Source organism: Apteryx mantelli, chromosome 3, assembly GCF_036417845.1.
Source record: "Apteryx mantelli isolate bAptMan1 chromosome 3, bAptMan1.hap1, whole genome shotgun sequence".
Lineage (NCBI taxonomy): Eukaryota > Metazoa > Chordata > Aves > Apterygiformes > Apterygidae > Apteryx > Apteryx mantelli.
Window position 1 is genome coordinate 129,672,223 of NC_089980.1, and position 20,709 is coordinate 129,692,931.

The 20,709-nt window shown below is 37.3% G+C and overlaps 1 protein-coding gene across 1 annotated transcript; it reads left to right on the forward strand.

The window, feature by feature from the left end:
• The first annotated feature begins 12,513 nt into the window (after positions 1 to 12,513).
• Positions 12,514 to 18,453, forward strand: TDRD15 (tudor domain containing 15). Its single transcript, XM_013952053.2, has one exon. The coding sequence runs from the start codon at positions 12,520 to 12,522 to the stop codon at positions 18,451 to 18,453; it is 5,934 nt and encodes a 1,977-aa protein (XP_013807507.2). The 5' UTR covers positions 12,514 to 12,519.
• Positions 18,454 to 20,709: the final 2,256 nt, after the last annotated feature.

Here is a 20,709-nt window from a genome sequence, read left to right on the forward strand (position 1 = left end):
AAAAGTAATTTGTGTTATTAAAGTTTCCATGCGGACATTGCAAAAATATCCTTGATTGCACTCATCCTCAAAAAAAGAAAATGTCATGGCAGTTATCAAAGAAAATCTGAAAAAAGTTAGACCTGAGAATCTCCAACTGTAATAAACATGGTTTATCCTGCTCTGCCTAAAAAGCAAAGTATTATTTCTAAACTATGTATTAATTTACAAATGCATTGGCCAACTGAATAATCTCATGCAGCTTCCATTAACTGGGAGTATTTAGTATAGTTGAAAATATATTACAATCAAACTGAACAGAGAAGAAGGGTAATTTCCTTCTCTCAAACCTCACCAAAATCCAGACAAAAAGGTATACTGCAAACATAACTACTAAGATATTTTCTCACTGATGGATGTAGGAGGTTTTATAGCTCTCATCCTAAGGTAGAGTTACAAAAGCAAGAGTCTCCCTTAAATGAAAAAGAATTGCAACTATATATTTAAATTATACATTCTTTATTTGCTGTATTTTAACAAAAAAAAATTAATTGTTCCACATAAGCAAATATCCAGTCGGGTAAAGGTATTTTATTTCTTGCTGCAACACTTTGTATTTGAACCACCTTCCAAAAGCAGCAGAAGGGAAAAAATCCCTCAATCTAGCTAAATTTAAGATGAAGGTTGTAAACTAAGGACTGAGTCACATGTAAGATGGCTAGAGAAAGCAAAGGACTAAACTTGATTGACCACTAGATCCCTTGCTATCACAAGCTCCTATTTTCAAAAGTATTCAGGTTTCACACTAAATTATCATTATTGTATTTTCTGTAAGAAAATGTAAGAAGAAAGAAGACAAATCTCTGCAGTGTATAAACATATTTTATAAGTAAGGTTTCCTTTAGTGACCTAATATTTGACTCTGCTGTTGATAAAACTGCAGCAAACTTAGCAGGTCACTATCACTTATTACCAAAGAGCATACTGATTATCCTAAATGCCGGTCTTAGCTCACTCACAGGAGTGCAAGTACTTTCCTGATACACGTATTCAGCAGTGAAGTGCAGAAACTACATGGTTAATTTCATTTTGGGCACATATGGATTGTACTCAAGAACTGTGCACAACTGGCCCTTGGAAATGTGCTCATTTCAAAGATGATTAGCTGTCTCAATATTTGGAATCTATTCTAAACATACAAGTCAAACACTTTTTTAACAATAACCAGTAACGCCTCAGGATTTCTTAGTTTAGAACATTCCCTCTTACCTTATAAAGAAATTTATATACAGAAAAAGTATTTAAAAGAATTTATATGGAAATCCATATGGTAATATTTGGAACATTGTTGATCCAGCATTTTTAGCCACTGGTGTAGATGCAGCTGTTTTGAAACCAAGGCATGATGCACAGGTAAACCTCGCAGGACATCTGTATAGAGCATAACTGGACTAGGCTTTGCACTGAGGCAGTTGAGCTGGTACTAAAAACCTAGTACATACAAGGCCTGAATGTGTTTTACATGGCTTAGATTGCAAGTAAAAGCAAAATATATGGAGCAGAAATCTCCACCTGCCCAGAAATACCACTTTACATGACAGAGATGGGAAAACTTAGAGTAGACTGAATGCTGGGAAAAGAGCTTAGCACAAAGCCTGGACCAGGAGGTGCGACTTACATAATTTCCTGAATGTGGCCAAGCTCTGGGTCAAATGGGAGTGAATTTTGAACAAAAAATCATGCTACTGAGTAAATTCTATCTTTCAATTGCTTTACCCTCATCTTTGGAGGCTTACAAGCCCTGATCCTACAATCAAATTCACAGATGTAAAATTCAGTGAGACTGTGACAGGCATATGGATTCACTTCTGCAAGTTTGTGCAATCAGATCCTTCAAGTGAAAATTACCAATCTATCATTTTTGCTCTAGGAGACTTGCGATTCAAAATCAATCCACAGCACAAATAATAAAAAACCAATCAGATTCTGAAAATCTTTCTGTTTTTTACTTTCCACACAGTATTAGTAACACATGTAAGGCTATTTTTTTCCCTTAAATATATGGAGTGAAATCCTGGCCCCAGTGAAGTCAATGGGAGTTTTGCCATTGACTTCAATGAGGACAAAATTTTCCCCAAGTGCTGGTGTGATTTTCAGCCTGTCTCTGCTCCTTTAATACATATGATGACAAAACCCTGTGTTTTAATTCCAAAGATGGATCAGCACGCTGCAGCAATTAAAATTACTGTAGTATATCATACTTTTCCAGTACATTGTCTGAAAGACCATGCAGAAATATTTTTCACTTTATGCTGTATAAATTGCTAAAATTTACCAGAGAGAAGTTAAAGAGAAATTTAGTTGTAAAATGCTGTATTTTAAAAGCCATTTCTAAACTAATCTCACTGAGTGAAATTATGCATGCAGACATCTCAGTGAACAGCACACTGTCTGTACCTACCTATCTGAAGGCAGAATTAGGTCATTCATTAAAAACAGAACTGGCACTAAAAGGCCAGCCACACACATACATAGGAACATCCAAAAATGCTGGTGTGAAATAACAGGTTCCGCCGAAAGTCTGAAAAGCAAGCATGAGTTGTAATGACCATTGCCTTTGTTTGCATTGTGATTTTGCATTTCATGCAAATGATCAATGACAAATGCCAGAAAACAGCTTTAGGGAATTCATTCTGTTTGTAAACAGACAAGATGTAAAATATTTAACAAGATGGATATAATGATTAACATTGAAGTCTGACATTGCAAAGCTTTTGCGAAAAAAAGAAAACAAACATGGGACTAGCTTAAACCACAGATCTCAGCTTCTAAAAGATGCTGAGCACTGCTACAGTTGGAATTAGAGATGCTCAATATTCCTGAATAAAAAAGCCTTTTGCAGACTACAGACCTGAACTATGAGATGAAGAAAGTTAAGCAATCAAAGCCTTTTTCATTTCTGATGTATTTTTTATGTTTAAATGAAAATTATGCATAGAGAGTCCAGGTAAGACTGTGTTCCTTTAGCATTATACATCCAGTGAACCCATGCATAGACAGTGTCTGAGCCAAAAAACCTCTTTGGTTAAGACTGTGGGAAGTTTGATTTTTACTTGAACGTGTAAAAATCACACAAAGGTTTGCTAAGACTTTAAGTGAGCATAAATTAAGACCACACAAGTGCCATCAGATCTGCAGAATCAGAAATGTGTACCTCTGAAGACATCCACTGCATTCATTAAGCTCTGTGAGAGGCTAAGGTCCTTTCTTCACATACAGCTTGTAGAGTTGGGTCAGAACTTAGTTAACTGATACAGACCATAGAAATGAATAATGTTAAAAACCTATTAGATCATTCAGTTTGTCTCTTCAGAGACAACTACATGATTTAACAGGTCTTTCTCCATCTCTTAGTTCCTGTGATTCCATGACTCATAATTCAGTTAGCTCACCCACCATCACTACATGCAATGGATTGTTCCACCACTCATCAGAAATATTATTCAATATTTCAAATGACAGAATTGCAACTGTACACACAACTTCACTTTTTCCCTCAGAAAAAAAAAGCCTCCTTGATCTACATTTAAAAGTTTTAGATATGTAATATTCATATTAGAAATAATACAAATCTTTATCTGTAAAGAATTAAAGTCCTACTCTGAACATGGCCGCTCCTTTCCTGTATGGACATAAGTACACTACTAGAAAGTAACTTCAGAAGATCTTACAGAGGGGCTTAAGGAGGCATTCAACTTCTCCATTAGCCCTACTTTTCCATTGCCATGCTGAAGAACTGGAAACTTATCACTAAGTGCATCAGCGTAGCTTCCCACTAGGTGCTTCTACATTAGATTTAGTTCAGAACAGGAGCGTGTTTTTCAGATGAATCTCCCGACCACCCGCACTTACCACACTTTGGTCTGCACTGCAGAGCTATCTCAGAGTGCACAAACTGGCATCCTTTGGAATGAAACTAACTCATCAGCACCAATTGTTTCACTCTGCAGATCTATTCTCATTGCACCACAGTATTTGCTAGTGTAAAAGAGCCTGAGATTCTCTTACCCTATCCAGCAAATAGGGGTTACTGGGGTAAAACTGCAGTGCAGGATCTTAGTAGCTCAACACCATGGGCCTAACTGACATGTAATACAACATGGTGACATGACCCTATCACATAGCACTATACAGGCTGCACAGGAGAAGAACTCAGCCTCACCATTAATCGTGGGACTATATCTGCATAGCTGTAGTGGTATGGTGTACTTACTATGGCAAAACTTATCTGTTTAGGATGGTCCCTATTAGCAGAAATTCTAACTTCTCCTTTGTCCCATTGTTCAATGACAAGTCGCAATTTGTTCTTTCACCTGTAAAACAGGCAGAATATTTTCTCATATAACAGGAGCACTCCCAGAGTTATTGCCCTTGAAAAGTACTACATGCATTTTAAGTAAAAGCAATGGCAATAACTTCAGTCTTCTGACGAAAGTACTTCATGAGCTGCTTTCACCCACTGCTTTTCGATATGTAAACTGCTGACTTAATGATTAACTTCATATCACCAATGATATCAACATAATTTTTAAAAATACAGTGGCCATAAGAGTAACACATGATGTAGTAGAATATTTGAAATTAAACTTTGAGCACATCTTGAGTAAATAGGTATGTAAATTAAAATTTTTCAGGTTACCTGAAAACATTTCAAGTGATTTCAAATGATGTAATTAATGTGATGACTCTTCTAGTCAAACTCTGTAGTACATGCACCCTCATATTTCATTACAGGTCAGACTGATTTAATTGCTCCTGTGCTCCTTCCTTCCACTGAAGTAAAAGAAGCGTATTGCTAAGCATTCCACTAAACTTGTGGTTGTTCCTGCCACCTAGTGGCTGTTGCTCAAGTTACCAGACAAAAATTAAGGATGCATCGAGGACACGCTTTCAAGGAGAAAATAGGAAAAAGTGCACAAACTTTTGTTTTGAGATAACTGTTTTAAGTCTTGTTTTTCAAGATTGTTGACTACTACACAGACAACAAAACTTCTGGATTGACCTCAGGAAAAAAAGAAAAAGTGACATACAGACCTTGCAGTGTGAAAGGTTTGTGCACCTGCTCTATACAAGCAACTGGTTTCTTAGGGAGGAGCTCATAAGAATTACACGATTTTTTTTATGCCTTCTACTTCCCATGCACATTTTATCATTTAAAACAATAAATCTGGGCTTACCTAAGCTGGAAATAAGTGATCCATTTACCATTATCTTTGCTGATGTTTTCACTCTTCAGTTTCAGAATTTGATGTCTTGCATTTCTGCTGTAGCCACTCATTCATACCTGTACACTACATGTATCTTCATTTTCAAAGCTATTTAAAGGGCAATCACAAATGGTATTAAACAGAATGCTGCAATGCCTTTTTGAAAAGTGGTTTGACTGTACACAACAAATAAATAACATTTCTGGTAATCAGAAAACACTGATGTATTTCCACATTTGCACAAGACTCAGAAGTCGGAGAGGGCTGGAACTTAGCCAAGGAGTATGAGCTCCTCTGCGCATGAACATTAATATGTCATGATCTGATAACCAAATCCTATAGGAGACAATTTCAAAGTGTTTTGTTATGACAGACTTGTTATGTCCTTCCTAAGTATGAAAAAGTATAACAAAATGATCTATTTTAAAAACAGTTTTTATTATAGTAAGTGTAATATTCAGAAACCATCTTAGCAACACTAAAGAACGGATCCCAGAAAAGTCTTGGGGATTAAAAGAAGGATGTAGAGTCTAATTCTGCTTCTCTCCCCATGTGGAATCAAAACAGTTCAGATCTTTACATAATTTATAGTGAAAGTCAGGTGCTTCATAATGGGATCCATTCCAGTCAGCACACTGTGCAGAGAACCAGCATGATGAGTGTTCAGCTGTTAAAAATGATCCAGAAAGGAAACACTATGGAGAGGATGAAGTCTTAAACCATTCTTCATCCCTTAGTTTAGGAGACATTCTCATCCTCTTATAATCTGTATCTCTTGCTTCCCTTGAAGGTAGACGGTTATGCATTTTTTTTTTCCCCTCAGGAACTCAGTGAGGCTCACTCTTATTTTAAAACTTAAAGAGGAGGTGCTGATATTCCCTCACCTCTTTTTATATGATATCCTACTGATTGCAATGTTTGTCCATTTTTTTGTCCATTTTTTCCCACTGCTCAAAGCAAGGCAAACATATTTATCACTTGCCAAGTGAGCGCTCTAAGAAGGCTGCAGGCTACTTTTGGTGTCTAGACTGGGATATGAGTGTCCTTGCCAATTAAAGCCACCCTTTGGCTTTATGGTTCAGTATCTCCATAAGAAGTTTGTACAATAAACGATAGTTTGGTCTTAGTTATGGGTGTTTGCTTTCTTCTTCCCCAAACAATTTTCACAAATATTGGAAGTCAGCTATAACTGAATGATTAGTTATTCACTATCCAGTATCAACACTGTGGTGCTACTCAGCAAAACGTTTCCAACTTTTGCTTACCATACATTGCTACGTTCTATCTCCTGCCAGACAATTGGCAGTGGAGTTTCTTTTACAATATTGTATTAAATTGTAGTAGAAGAACAATTTTCCTTCCTTTCTTTCTAGTACACTTAGATCTATAAGGAAAACGAGTATCTGTTTCTTCACAAGAAATTCAACAGGGAAGTGTTCTGAAAGCAGTCTAACTTGAAAGTCATATCATTATCACTTACAGAATAAAAATTGGTATAAACAGCCACCTCATCTCAAAAGCATAAAAAAGGTTTATTAGTGCAAAGTTTTAGTTTTTCATGAACTACTTTTAATGCAAATACAACAGTCACAGTGAAGTTATTATCTCTATCTGGAAATGAAGCAGTAGAGAGCTCTTCTCTCTTAACAAATCTCAAAGAGAAAATACTTCTAAAACAAAATTCCTAAAGTGAGTCTCAAGTTATATTCCATTCTATATCAAACTAATGAACAAGGATGTACTTTATCTATTACTCTGAAATACATCCTTTCATGAATTTAAACACAGATCACCTACACGTAAGCAACATTTGCTATATGCTTTTATTGCTCAGTTTCATCTGAGAAAATTTTTGTTTTCAGCTCTATGCATTTCTGTTGCTCCTCCTTGTTCACACAGACTTTTTTGATAACAGCATTAAAGAAATTTCTGTGACAATTGTCAAGGTATGTTTACTAGTTTTGCCAAGATAAAAACCCGTATCAAACTGTTCTAAAAATCTGGCATCAGGTTTAGTCGTCGGAAAGTTGGTAGCTTTGTTGTTCTCCTTTTACTCAAGCTGCTCCACTGACTGAAATACAAATGCACTATTTTCCAGATTGATATAAGCAGTATGAGTGTCTCCTAGTGGTAATGAGTTCAGATTCATCCTACTGACAGGGTTTGTATGTTCGATATGAAACAGACATAGGTAAGTATATGTAAAACATCTCTGTAACAAGTTAAAAAAAAAAAAAAAAGTCCCCACCCTCTCCCAAAAAGGAGCAAAAGCTACAGTGCCCAATATCCGACACATTCACTAGTCACACTTTCTCTTTTCCTTTCCCCCTGCCCACAGTGGCACAACTTAAGCAGGAGGGATGCAGTGTATTCCATCATGTATAACTGCACATGTTCAAGGCACTCAGCAAGGATGTGGTAGATAGTTTTTAAACTCAGGCTGAGAGAAACCACTTCTTACTGCTCTAACCATAAGACTATTATATTACAGCTGCTATCAGCACTGTAATATTTGAATAGAAAAATGTAGACTTTGCTTCATTAAAAAAAAAAAGGATAGTGATTGCACTATGTCCTCAAAAGTGGGTTTTGGAGAGTAGACAGACCAACAAGACTGGCTTCAGCCTAAATCACAGGGATAAAACAGTCACACCCCTACATCCGTTTGTAATATTTAGTATATTCAGAAGCTTAAGACTGCTCCTTGCCTGGCACATGAGGCATTCTCAGGCAGCACTCTCCCTGCACACTGTACTGGATGTTGGGGTACCTACCTTGGGTTCTGGATTTCAGTCCAAGGTTTTAACTTGTTTTTATTAAAGGAATGAAAGTTATGACCAAATCTAGAGCATGGTACTAATGAACTCCATTCTTACAAACTGATCCTAATTTGTTTAATGGAATTTCTAGGGATGTGAAATATGACAGTCTATCACCATGTTAAACTAGACAGATAAGTCTAGTTAAATAACTTCAAGATACCTTAGAGAAGGAAAAAATTAAATATTACAAGGCTTTCATCAGTCTATTACTATACTAAATATATTGGTATTCTACTTTTTTATCTGAAGTGACAAAAGTATGCTCAGATCTTTTACATAAGGACTGCCAATGTCTTTTAGCTACAGATGCTGAATGTGGTAGTGGCAGTTGTGGCTGAAAAGAGCTCAAAATGGGAAGGCTAGGGTTCAGAGGGAGTGCATAGGACATTATCACATTACATTACAGACCAGTGTAAACAACTTGGCAGTTCATAATTAGTATGTGTACCCTTATTTTCTGTTAAATAAGTAAAAACACTGGGCAAAATTCAGTATTCTAAAGTAGCTTGCCAGTAGTGGCATTACGTTGGCTACTGCAAGAATAAACCCGACATTTTGTACTGAAAAATAAAGCACTAGGTTTACCAGTGATAGATCTACAATTTTTGTTCCAACATATTGTTATAAAAAAGTTTGAACATCACCAACATGCCTGTTTAATTGAAAAAATAAATTAAGAATTCCTTTAAACTTCAGGATTAATTCAGGTTGGCATGATATTACTTTGAACACAAAACACATTATCGAGACTAGACAGTAATAGCTGTATTTGGGGAAGATTACCATAGCTAGATGTTGCAAAGGCAGCTTTTCTATCTCTCAAGCTTGCCAGGTATAACTATGATGCAACAATCCTGACCAGTGGTAAAACTCTATAAAAATTGAAGGTTAACCCATAGAGATTATTACACCTGCATGCATTCATTCCAAACAAGTATATACAAGTACCAGCATCTGTCAATATTTTTGCAGGACTAGCTATTTCCTTTTCATACCATGTTTCCTTGTTGCAGCCACCTCATTTTACAGCCTGCTCAGGTGCACTCAGCTCTGGCATGCAGAAAGTCCTTCAGATGATGGGAAAAAGCAGAAGAGCTCCCAAACCCTCGTTAGATAACCCCAAAAGATTCAACGACCCACAACTCCGGGCACCTTTTATAAAGCTCAGACGATATTTTATGAAAAACAAAGAGCTGAAACAGTTTGTTTATGAAAAACAAACAGTAAACATTAAAAAAATCCCCAGACCTGAAGAGAAAACAAACTAAACGAGGCTACCTACGCGCAGAACTACGAGACCGCGCCCTGCCCCCACCGCCAAAGCCTCGCACCCGGCTGCCCTCAGCGCAAGATGGAGGCGGTGCTTTCTCCGCTGTGCCGCGCGGATTGGCTGGGCGCTGTCGGGGCGATCCCATCAATCAACCTCAAGCCCCGCCCCCTGCAAAAGGGGCGCCAAAGTCGCTGGAGGAGTTACAGCGCACGCGCTTCGCCGCTTGGCGCGTAAACGCTCCTGTCTGTGCCGCCATTTTGTCCGCGTGGGGTGGGCGCGTGCGGTGTTTCGTCTTCTGTCCGGTCCGGGATGAGGCGGTGTAAAGCGGTTGTGATCAGGCTGTTGCGGCTCTCACGGGTCGCTTGTGATTGGTAAGGAAGCGGCTGCTGCCGCTCGAGGGTCGCGGTCTTCAGCTTCGGATCTCACCCGGCGGTGGGAGCGGCAGCGCTGCGGCCCCGCGGGTTGCCGGTTCGAGCCCCGCTCGGCGCAGAGCGTGCCCTCTCCCTCGGGCCCGCCTTATGAGGGCGTCCCACGTCCCTTTGCAGAAGGTAGCACAAATTCCTTAAACGGTCGGTTGTGTCCTGTCTTCACTTGCGTTTGGAAGTCCTCTTTGTGCCATAAGTCCATTTGTCTGGTAAGCTATAGAATTTCATATTCTATGTTATAGAATATATAATTCATTATTGTGAAGTAAACTATAGATTTGGTCTGGCTGAAGCGTTGCAAACAAAAGTAAATGTGCAAGTGCCCTTGCTTGAGAACTGTTTGTATGATTGTTTGGTGTGCTTTTTGAGCAGCAGAGAAAGAATGGTCTTAGTCCTGCTTTTAAGAGGAAGAATCAAGTTTGTAACTTTTTTTTTTTTTTAATTTCAACCCTGTCATTAAGCTCTGTATGAGGAACTCTTGCAGGGTTTGTGTCCTGGGGACGGGGAGGATTAGAGAAGGAGAATGAGAATTTTAGTTTCTCTTATCTTTCTAATGATTTTTACTGTAATTTTTTCTTGCAGAGAGAAGCAGAGCTGATGATACGAGTCAGGAGTGAGGTTTCTGAAAGCATAAGCCATAACTGGTATGCAGGTGAGTAAAAAGCAATATCTCTTTTTGTTAACTCTAGAAATGTGACTGTTTGTCTGATGCCACTATTTGAGTTGTGCTAACGGGCCAGAAAATGCTGATGCGCAGAACAAAAGGCTTTTTTATGTGTTTCTGCAACCAGGAGTTAGTTTTAGTGGAAAAAAATAGGTGCCAGGAGGATCAGTGATGTTATTCCTAAGGTTTAAATCTCTGTAATGATTAGGTGCCTCTATCAGGCATTTCAGGACATCTTAAATCTTATGTAAGAAAGATTTGTTCCTAATACAGAGAAGGGAATGAGACTGCTGGCCATCAGTGTTTTTAGTGGTAGGTCACCTGGAATTAGTACTATCATCCGGAAGCTGCCTAAAACCAGACAATAAAGAAGACCATAGTGATAGGGGCAGCTGATGTTTTATCCCCCTTCAGTGTTATTTAGGGCTTCAGGGAACTGTTTTCTGCTGAAGGCCATCAGCTCAGAGCCCTTTCCTGAAAGTTGCTTTCTGTCATAAAAAAGTAGAATTCACCTTTCTGTTTTATTGTAGGGGAAAGTGAGAAACTGAGGGGTTTGGTTAGGACGGTATTTGTCAGATCAGTGTTTGGTAGTGCTTTTAGTGGGAAGTTCAAAAATACTTTTTAAAGAAGAGTCATGTGTTTACAGAGTCATCTCTTCCTCCTGCTCAAGATGTTCTGCTGAGTTTTACTACCGGGGTACTCATTTTCTGTAAAATTAAAATGACAGGGATCTATATTCAGCTTGGAGGATGGATTGTATTATCGCTAGCCACTTCATATATGCTTAGGATAAGAGCTGTCACTCTAATTCTGTTGAAGAATTTTTGCAGGTTGAGGAAGGAAAACTTTGTTTTAATAATTTGTAGTTGGAAATGAAAGCTTCACTTTCAGCATTAAGTAGAATTTCTTAAATTAAGCATGTATTTTGTCCAGTCTAACCTTGTGCGCTTATCCACTGTCTTTGCATTTGACAAATGTTGACTACCCCTAATCACTGGTTAGAATAGTTGTTTATTTCATATAATTTCTTGGTTAAATTATGGGTATCCTTTTTAACCAATGTGTAGTCACAGATCGGTTGATGAGTCCAAATTTGAATAAAACTGTAAGCTGATCTTGAAGACCTAATCTTAAATGAAGGTTGGAGCAGTATTTACAGGGTCTGAAGATATTTAAACTATCAGAGTTAAAATGTTACAGAATACTATGAGTTAACACATTACAAAAGGCATTTGATGCAGTTGTTAGTTGATGGACACTGCAGACATGTTTGACACAGATAATATTTCCTATGTCCTTACAATTATGAAAACTTAGAACATGATACAGCTCTACATGATAGTGTAATTCAGTCAGATTAAGTAAATGGCAAAGCACAGAGCTGTAAATGTGATTGATTTGAAAAAGTGGTACACAGAGAAAAAGCAAGGTTACTAGGAGCCCTTGATTGCTGTACTAAAAAGAAACAGAAGGAAACATATTGAAAATACTTTTGCCATATACAGAAAGTCTCATTATAACTGCAAGCCTAATGCAGTGTAACTGTGAATTGGATCTGCTTTGAAGAAAATAGCCAATTGAACTTTTTGGTGGCTCCTAAACCTCTCTACAAACTTTGAATAGTCCATTCCAGGGTAAAACAGATCAGAGATCCATTTGTATTGTTAGCAGAGATGATACAAATAACATGAACTGCCTTTTCCGTTTCTTTGAGCAGAAAAACAGAGATCTTTCTGGTCTCTTCTCAGCCTGTCTGATATAATGCTCTACTTCTGTTTGGTATTTTGAGAATCACCTTCTGCTTATAAACTATTCTCAAGTGATAAAATGAGACTGTAGCCACAAGAGCTAGTCCAGAGATACTTTTTTTCAGATGTTACCTGAGCATGTCCTCACAAAGAGAGAATTTTGCCCAGTGTATCCCACCTACAAAAACCATGAAGTTGTTAAATGTTTAGCAGACAATTTACCCAGAAGTGTAACAATATGCTGTTAAAACATTTTGCAAACAAATTTCATGCAAGCAATTAGTTGCTATAGAAAAATATGGAAGATCATCAGACTGATCTTACGCCTTTGCCTTGCAGAAAGAATGGAATCTTTGGCTCCCTCTTCAAACATTTTAGATACGCATCTGAAGATAACTCATATAGAATGCCATCCGGAGTGTTTGCTAGTAGCATTTCAGGGTCAATACAAGGAGAGGTGTGAATTTGACTACAACATATTACAAAATGAAATTGAACGTATATTCAAAGTACAAGATAATGTTGACATTGGTGGATCATGTTTGGTGGAAGACACAGAAGGAAAATGGCATAGAGGAAAAGTTTTGGAAAAGAAAGAGAATATCTATGAGGTCTTTCTTATAGACATTGGGCAAGTGCTAATGGTTGATGAGATACATATTGCTTCTGCTTGTGGTGAATTGTTTCAGCTGCCTCCAAAGATGGTTTATGGAGTTTTTGCAAACATACTTCCTCTTGGAGAAAAATGGGGTCCAAAAGCTATAAACTATTTTTCATCTCTGGTAGGATTACAGATTGCAGGTCACGTGAAAGCTGTTTTACCATGCCAGTTGTTTATTCTGGAAGTATCAAAGGTCGTTAGTGATATTGTTGAACTGCAGTTAGGAAAACTTATTGATGGAGATTCATTTTGTCTTATTGTAGAAACACTAAAAGCATTGCCCCAAGAAATGCTTTGTAAGCGAATGCCACAATTGTTGAAATATAAGTATGCAGTCAAGGAGTTACTTACGTTTAGTGATTCTGAGAAACCATCGTATTTTCGTCCGGTTCCTGGTGATCTCTTGCCACTTCTACCTGTCGGCAGTAAAGAAAATGTAAAAATAACTGTTGCAATAAGTCCAAATAAATTTTACTGTCAGATACAGAAATGGCAGAAAGAGCTGGAAGATTTGACAGGAGCAATGCATTTGTATTATGAAGCTATGAGCAGAGAAAGTAATACATCTTTGGATAGTTTAGGGTTACTTTGTGCTGCCAGAAGACAAAATGGACAGTGGCATAGAGGAGTGATACAACAGCTTCTCTCTGATCATGTGGAAGTCTGGTTTATGGATTTTGGCAATACTGAAGCTGTGCCATCTAGTTGTGTTTGGAAACTTAAAGAAGAATTCATGTCATTACCAATGATTTCATTTCCTTGTGCACTGTCTTGTTTTGGTAATCGGGATGAAGCAGTAATAAAACTTCAGCTGAAAGAATTTATACAGGCCTTGATAGGACAAACTTCTGTGTGTGCCTGTGTTGATTTATTTAATGCCAGTAAACACTTGTATTATATTACATTGCAAAATCAAAAAATTGGAATGAATACTAAGTATCCAGAACAACTGAATGAGGCAGCTGCATTGTGTGTCTCACCTTCTGATGCAAAAATCACAAGTATTGATATAAACCACAAAACATGTGATGAGAGCCACAGTTCTTTTAAGAATTATACTAGAAATAAACTGACAAACTGCTTAACTGAATATGGCAGTTCTTTTTCAAGCCACTGCAAAAGGGTAGAAATGAAAGTGAATTCTTCCCATGTTGCTTTTGCAGTTTATGTAATAAATCCATCAAACTTCTGGATTCAAACAAATGAATATCAGAATGAATTTCAAGCCTTGATGAAAAATATTGCAGATGCATATAACAAATGTGGAACTGATGACAGGGTCCTTAAAAACCCAGAGCCTGGATTACTGTGCTGTGCCCGGTATAGCAAAGATATGTGCTATTATCGGGGTGTTGTCACTGAAGTGCTTTGTGTCAACATTAATGTTTACTTTTTGGATTTTGGAAATACAGATACAGTACCCTGTTGTGATGTGAAAACATTGCTTCCAGAGTTTTCTGATTTACCAGCTTTAGCTGTGTGTTGTGCACTTGCATGCACGTTTCCCATTGAGGATGTGTGGGTTAAAAAGGAAACTGATTTCTTCAAAGAGATTGTGTTTAACAAACCACTTCTGCTTCATGTAGTTGGAAAACAAAACAACAAGTATATTGTTAATGCACAGTGTATGAATGGTTTGGAGGAATGTAATGTCGCCATGTGTATGGTTCGGGCTGGATGTGCTGAATACTGGGAGGGGAGACCTGAATCTCTTATAAATCTGGCAGAAAATTCTCAAGTCCTCCGTCACCGCAAGATTAAAAAAAAAAAAGTATATGCACAGGGCAGTTGTAATAAACATAAAAATAAAATATCAGGAAATGGGCGGATCTTTCAAAATGAAAAATTATTAAGGGTGCCTCCTGTGCGGAGAGAATCTGTTGTGCTCTCATATTTTGGAAGAGATGCTATTTCTAAGCGTCATCAATTAGTACCAGAGAAAAATATATCTTATAAAGAATTTGTGTTTAAACCAGGAGCTATTTTTGAGGTGGTGTGTTCCTACATTGATTCCCCAGCAGATTTTTCCTGTCAGTTGCAAAGCAAACTGCCAGAGCTGAATAACTTGATGGACCAAATTCAGACTTATTATAAAGTACATACCAGTCCTTACAAAACTGGACAGGCTGCCTGTGTTGTTAAATGCTCCAAAGATGGGAGGTGGTACAGAGCAACTGTTTTGCAGCAAGTATCTGCAGATGAAGTTGATGTGGTTTTTGTAGACTTTGGTAATCGGGAAAGAGTCTTACTTAAAGATATTCAGGCTGTTTTTCCAGACTTCCTAGCTCTGGAAAGTCAAGCATTTAGATGTAGTCTTAAAAGTGGACCCTTGCAGATTAACACACTTAATTGGTCTGAAGAGGTGGGTAGACATTTTGAAGACTTCATTTCTGCTTCTCGAGGACCACTGATTTGTATCATTTATGCTCTAATTCTTGTAAGCCCAAACTGCTTGTATAATATAGTTGACTTACAGACACCATTTGTTAGTGCAGAAGAGTTTCTTAGAGAACGTGGTCACACCCAGTCTGAATATTTTGGATTGAGAAAACATGCATCTATGAGTTCTCTGTACAGTTTTTGCTATTCATCTTTTAATATAAAAACTGGAAGTGAGGAGGAGGTTTATATAACTCACATACATAGTCCTTTGAAATTCTATTGTCAGCTTAATAGAAACACTGAAACTATAGATGCATTGAAGAAGAAGGTTAGTGAAATAAGTAAAATGCAAAATCATGCAAAATATGATACTAGCAATACACGATTATGTATAGCCAGATATTTTGAAGATGGTCTCTTCTATAGAGCTTTGGCTTTTCCTACAGAATCATCGTCCTATTTATTAGTTGACTTTGTGGATTTTGGAAATAAACACATGGTAGAGAGAGACCAGTTGATGCCTATTCCAGAGTGTGCCACTGACCTACTGTTAACACCCATGCAAGCTATTAAATGCTGTCTTTCAAATCTTAGGGAGACAGAAATTCCAGTAAGAGTCAATAGATGGTTTGAGGAGACTTTCCTTGGTAAACTGCTGAAGGCTGTAATTATATCCAGAGAATCAGATGGCCAGATTGTTGTGGAGTTGTATGATGGACAGCTTCAGGTAAGTCAGAAAATTAGAGAAAAAATATTGGAAGAATTGGCACTTGTGAAAAATTATACAGAACCGTTTGGAAGTTATAGAGTGATGCACCACACAGAAAATGACAAAGAAATTGAAAAACTAAATGTGGAAGATCCTGAAAGAACTAGTTTGAGAACTGAAGTGGAACCTCAAGTGTGTGATGTGTATTATCAGACAAATACTGGGCGAAATCTTGAAGACGAAGAGCAGACAGCATGTAGTGCACACGATTTGTGTAGCAAGTCCTTGAAACCATTGAGTTCCCAGGATAGTGAAGAGCCAGGTTTTAGGAATGGTGCCAATGCTCTTCTGGAGCACCAAGAGAAACCTGTGGATGAAAAGCTTACTTCTCACTCGCTGTGTCAGCCTACTTTGAATTTAAAGGAAGTAACTGCAAATGCTGTCTTTGAATCTTCTACTGAAAGACTAAATTATACAGGTCAGCAGGAAAGGAGTGAAGAAAATACAGCTAAATTAACCAGTCTTCCTCAACGTGATATTCAGGTGAATTCAGAAGTAGCAGGGTATATTTCTCATGTAAATAGTCCATCAAGTTTCCATATTCATCTTGCAGAGGAGGAAAACTTAATAATTCAACTAGCAGAAGAATTAAATGAAAGCACAGTGAATGTAGGTCATGAACATGACTTAGGTGAGCTTGTGGTAGGGGATGTTGTTTTAGCAGAATATTCTACTGATTGTTTTTTTTATAGGGCAGTTATTAAAACTGTGAAATCAGAAAACTCCTTTGAGGTAGAGTTCATTGACTATGGTAATACAGCAGTTGTAAGTCCTTCAAAGATTTACAGGATTGAGACAAAGTTTTTAACATTGCCAAGGCTCAGTATTCCTTGTTTCCTTAGCAGAGTAAAAAGTACTGCTGTTGAAAGCTGGACTAATAAAAGTATTTCCTATTTTGTAAGGGAAATTAATAACAAGCCAGTCACTTGTAAGTTCTTGCAACAACTTGGAGAGCAGTGGGAAGTAGATATGATTTGTGATGGAAAGTCTATGTCTGATGTCCTTCTGCAGAAAAAACACAGGACGAGATTGCAAAATACATCCACGCGTAGTCCAGAAAACGCATCAAAACAAATTCTGATTACAAATACCGATTCTCAGTACAGAGGATTGAGGAATAATTTAGGCTGTCAAAGTAAAGCAAAGGCTGTTGGGACAAGAAATACTTCCAAAAAACTATTAAAAGTTCCTTTTCAAGATATAAATCCTGGACAGGTAGAAACAGCAGAAATAATTAATGTTTCAGGGTGTGGAAAATTTCATGTCAAGCTACTTAGAAATTTGCAGGTATTAAATGATTTAAATGTAATGCTTGTCAAAGAAGCAGAAAGAAATTGTTTGCTTGCAATGGATAATATTGAAGAAGGATTGGAATGCATGACGAAATCTAAAAGGAACTTAAAGTGGTATCGATCAAAAGTGGTAAAGAAGTTTAGCAGGGAGAAGTTAATGCTAGTTTTTTTCATGGATTGTGGCAAGTATGAGATGGTGTCCTTAAATAATGCAAAGATGCTCAGTGATGAGATTAAAAGTATTCCTAAACAAGCTGTGCATTGTAAATGGGTTTGGTTTAAAAATTCAAATAGAATTCCGTTTGTCCATTTAGTAAATGCACTCCTAGATCATAAAATAAGGATCTTGTTTCTGAGATATTTGGAATCCTCTCATCTGTGGGAAGTAGAGATTTTAATAGGGGAAATTCTACTTTTGGAATACTTGAATCGGCTCTTAATTCATGGTAAGACCATTGTTGGACCAGAGAAATACGGTAATATAGACTGTAAAGTGTTTGCTACATCATTCAGGATAAATTCAGTCACGTGGATGCAGTTGCAGAGTGGCAGACAGTATCCTGGATTTGCAACTACAGTTACTGATCCTTCTAACTTCTGCATTCAGTTGGAAGGCTTATTTGGGTGTATGAAGAACTTGTCTCTGCTGCTCTCTGACCTTCCTGATAACCTGCCAGCTTTGCCAAAAGAACTTGTGGCTCCTGGTGCTGGTTGCTTGATCAAGCTTGGACTAGAAGTGCAGTGGAACAGAGCAGAAATTAGTGAAGTGTCAAGTCAGTCTGTTGTTCTTACCCTCATTGACTACGGCTTTCTGAAAAATATTCCCTATTCAGATATCCATAAACTTAAAGTTATTCCAGAAAATCTGGCTTATTTACCACGCTTGGCATACTCTTGCTCTTTATGTGATACTGTTCCTGCCAAAGGAGAACACTGGAGTGAGGAAGCGAAACTTCTGTTTCAGAAGCTTCTTAGTAAACCAGGTCTGATATTCTGTTTTCAGCAGTATGGCTCTGGAATGAAGTTAGAGGTTGATGTTCTGTACAAGCAGAATAATCTAGCGGGTATCTTGGTTGCTGCTGGCCATGCAGTCTACTCTAGGAGTAGGTGCAGCCTCGTTCCAGTTGGCAGAATTAAATCAACCAAACCATGTTTGCAGCCTAGTCTGCTGTGATTCCCTTCCTGAACCAAATTATAATTATGCCAAAAGCTTTGTCTTGCTAACAGAAGTAAACCAAGGAAGTAAAGCAAAAAAAGTATCTGAAACATAGGAGTATGTGTTTAAGTTTCCAATAAGGACTGTAGTGAAGTGAATGCTTGAATATCATTAGCAAAGAAACTGAGTTAATATAGCACTACAAAAAAATTGCAAAAGATGGATTTTAGTGTGAAGAAGCTTATTCAGCTTTGTGATGATATGAAAAACAGCAGGCTTACTCTTGTGTGAGTTGATTTTATCAGAATCACCGGTTGAGACTTGAGATTCTGATGATCCTTGGCCTAGAAAGAAAGCGTGAAGATGCTGTCAAAAGTTATTTGAATAATAAATAGACTACAGTTAAAGTATCTCTTCACTGTATCATAAAAATGAATTATAGATACTGCTGTCTAATGGTATTTTTTTCAGGATTTCTTGCTATGTTTATTTAGGTCATAGTGTTTTTGGCAAACCCTTATCAGAACACTTGTACAATTTACTTATAATTTTACAAATTATGTATATAACTTTATTTGCAATAACATCTGGTTTATCATAACTTGCCTTATTGTGTCCTTACTGTTTTGTATGCTCAGAAAACAAAGTTAACAAGTCATATTCTTCGTGTTTCTAATTTCAAAGTCCCCATGTGAGAATCTCTTCAAATCCTAAAAGAATGTTTACTAATAATAGGACAACCATAATACTTGCATCCCCGTTTATAGGAGAGGCTCCCATTAAGTTGTTTTCAAATGGCTCTTGGTGTAAGGATGTGCTTGACTTATCTCAAGGTTTTCTTTTGATAGCATTACATTAGTGTAGTTCTCTCTGCTGAGTGTATGCATCTGGCTGCTCTCTCCTCTCCGTGCTCCCAACATTTCAGTCAAAATGGAGAGAGGAAATTTTCTCTGTACACCACTTAGTGTGCTTGTATCTCGAAGGAATGTCAATAACCTCGAAACATTCAAAGTATTTTCCTTTTCCTTCACTGTAGGAGGAGGAAATTTCTGGAGAACTGAAAATTGATGATATACTGTATATTTCTGAGAAAAATTTTTTTTCAGTAACTTTTTTGAAATTGTAAACGTGTCAGGTGCTTCTCTGATCCCCCTCTCACCCCTCTCCCCACCCCACCGCCCAAGTATTTGGGCAGAGATGAAGCATGAAGAGACCCAAAGTGTGTGGGGGTTTTCAGTATGTCCTGTGATTGTTTGCAAATGCATGATTTCAATGAAAAATGTTTTGCATCCCTCTCGATAGACAAGATACCTTATGCATTTCCGCATAGGATCTAAAAAATATGTATTATGCCCAAACTGATATCATGATATATTCAATTTCCATGAAAAATTAAAAGCTTTATCCAGAAAATGGAATTTAAGTATTTTTAAAGGGAGAGAACTTTGTCCAGCACCTTAGAATAAATAAGAGATGTGATAAACTGCAGCTGATCTTTTGCAAAGTTAACTTTGTTGGTAAATTATTCAAAGTATACAAATTACTTCAATTTGGCACTTCTGTGTACAAACCGAAGATGTCCATTAATCACAAAACAGGAAATATGTAAGTTAAAATTTTGTAAGTAAATGTTAGCCAGGAATCAAAAGTGTTATGTTAATATATTGATTAAATGGGGGTGGGGTTCACCAATTTGTGAACACATTAGCTTTTTTCTTTATATTGCACCATTATATTATTACAGAATTTTAATTTTTTCTAGTTGTCTAAATTGTAAGGTTACTTGACATAGCCTCTGCCACTAGTTTAACATACTGCTTGCCCTTACAATAAAAGTTAAGGGTCATATTGTGTAGTCATTATTCATGTTGAATGATAATCTTACATTTACTTCATTGGGACTACATTCACTGTAGTGTCAAGTAATTTTCAGTTTAAGACAATGGTGCTTCTACATGCAACTTGTAATGATTAATTAACTGACTAAGATCTGGATACCTTAAAAGCCCGATCTATTTGTGTGATGTTAATATACAGCTTACATATTTTAAATTGGATTTTTGCTAGTGTATGTAGACTGTGCTTTTCAATTGGTGTATGATTCAAAAAACACTACCCATGTAATGTTACAAAATGGAGCCTAGAAATGACAGATAATAAAATAATATACACAGAGCTGATTTTGATATTCTGCAAATTGAAAATGTTAGATTTATTTTCAAGAATGGTTGTTTTGATTTTTCAGTGTGAGCGAGTTTAGCCTGTGATACTCGC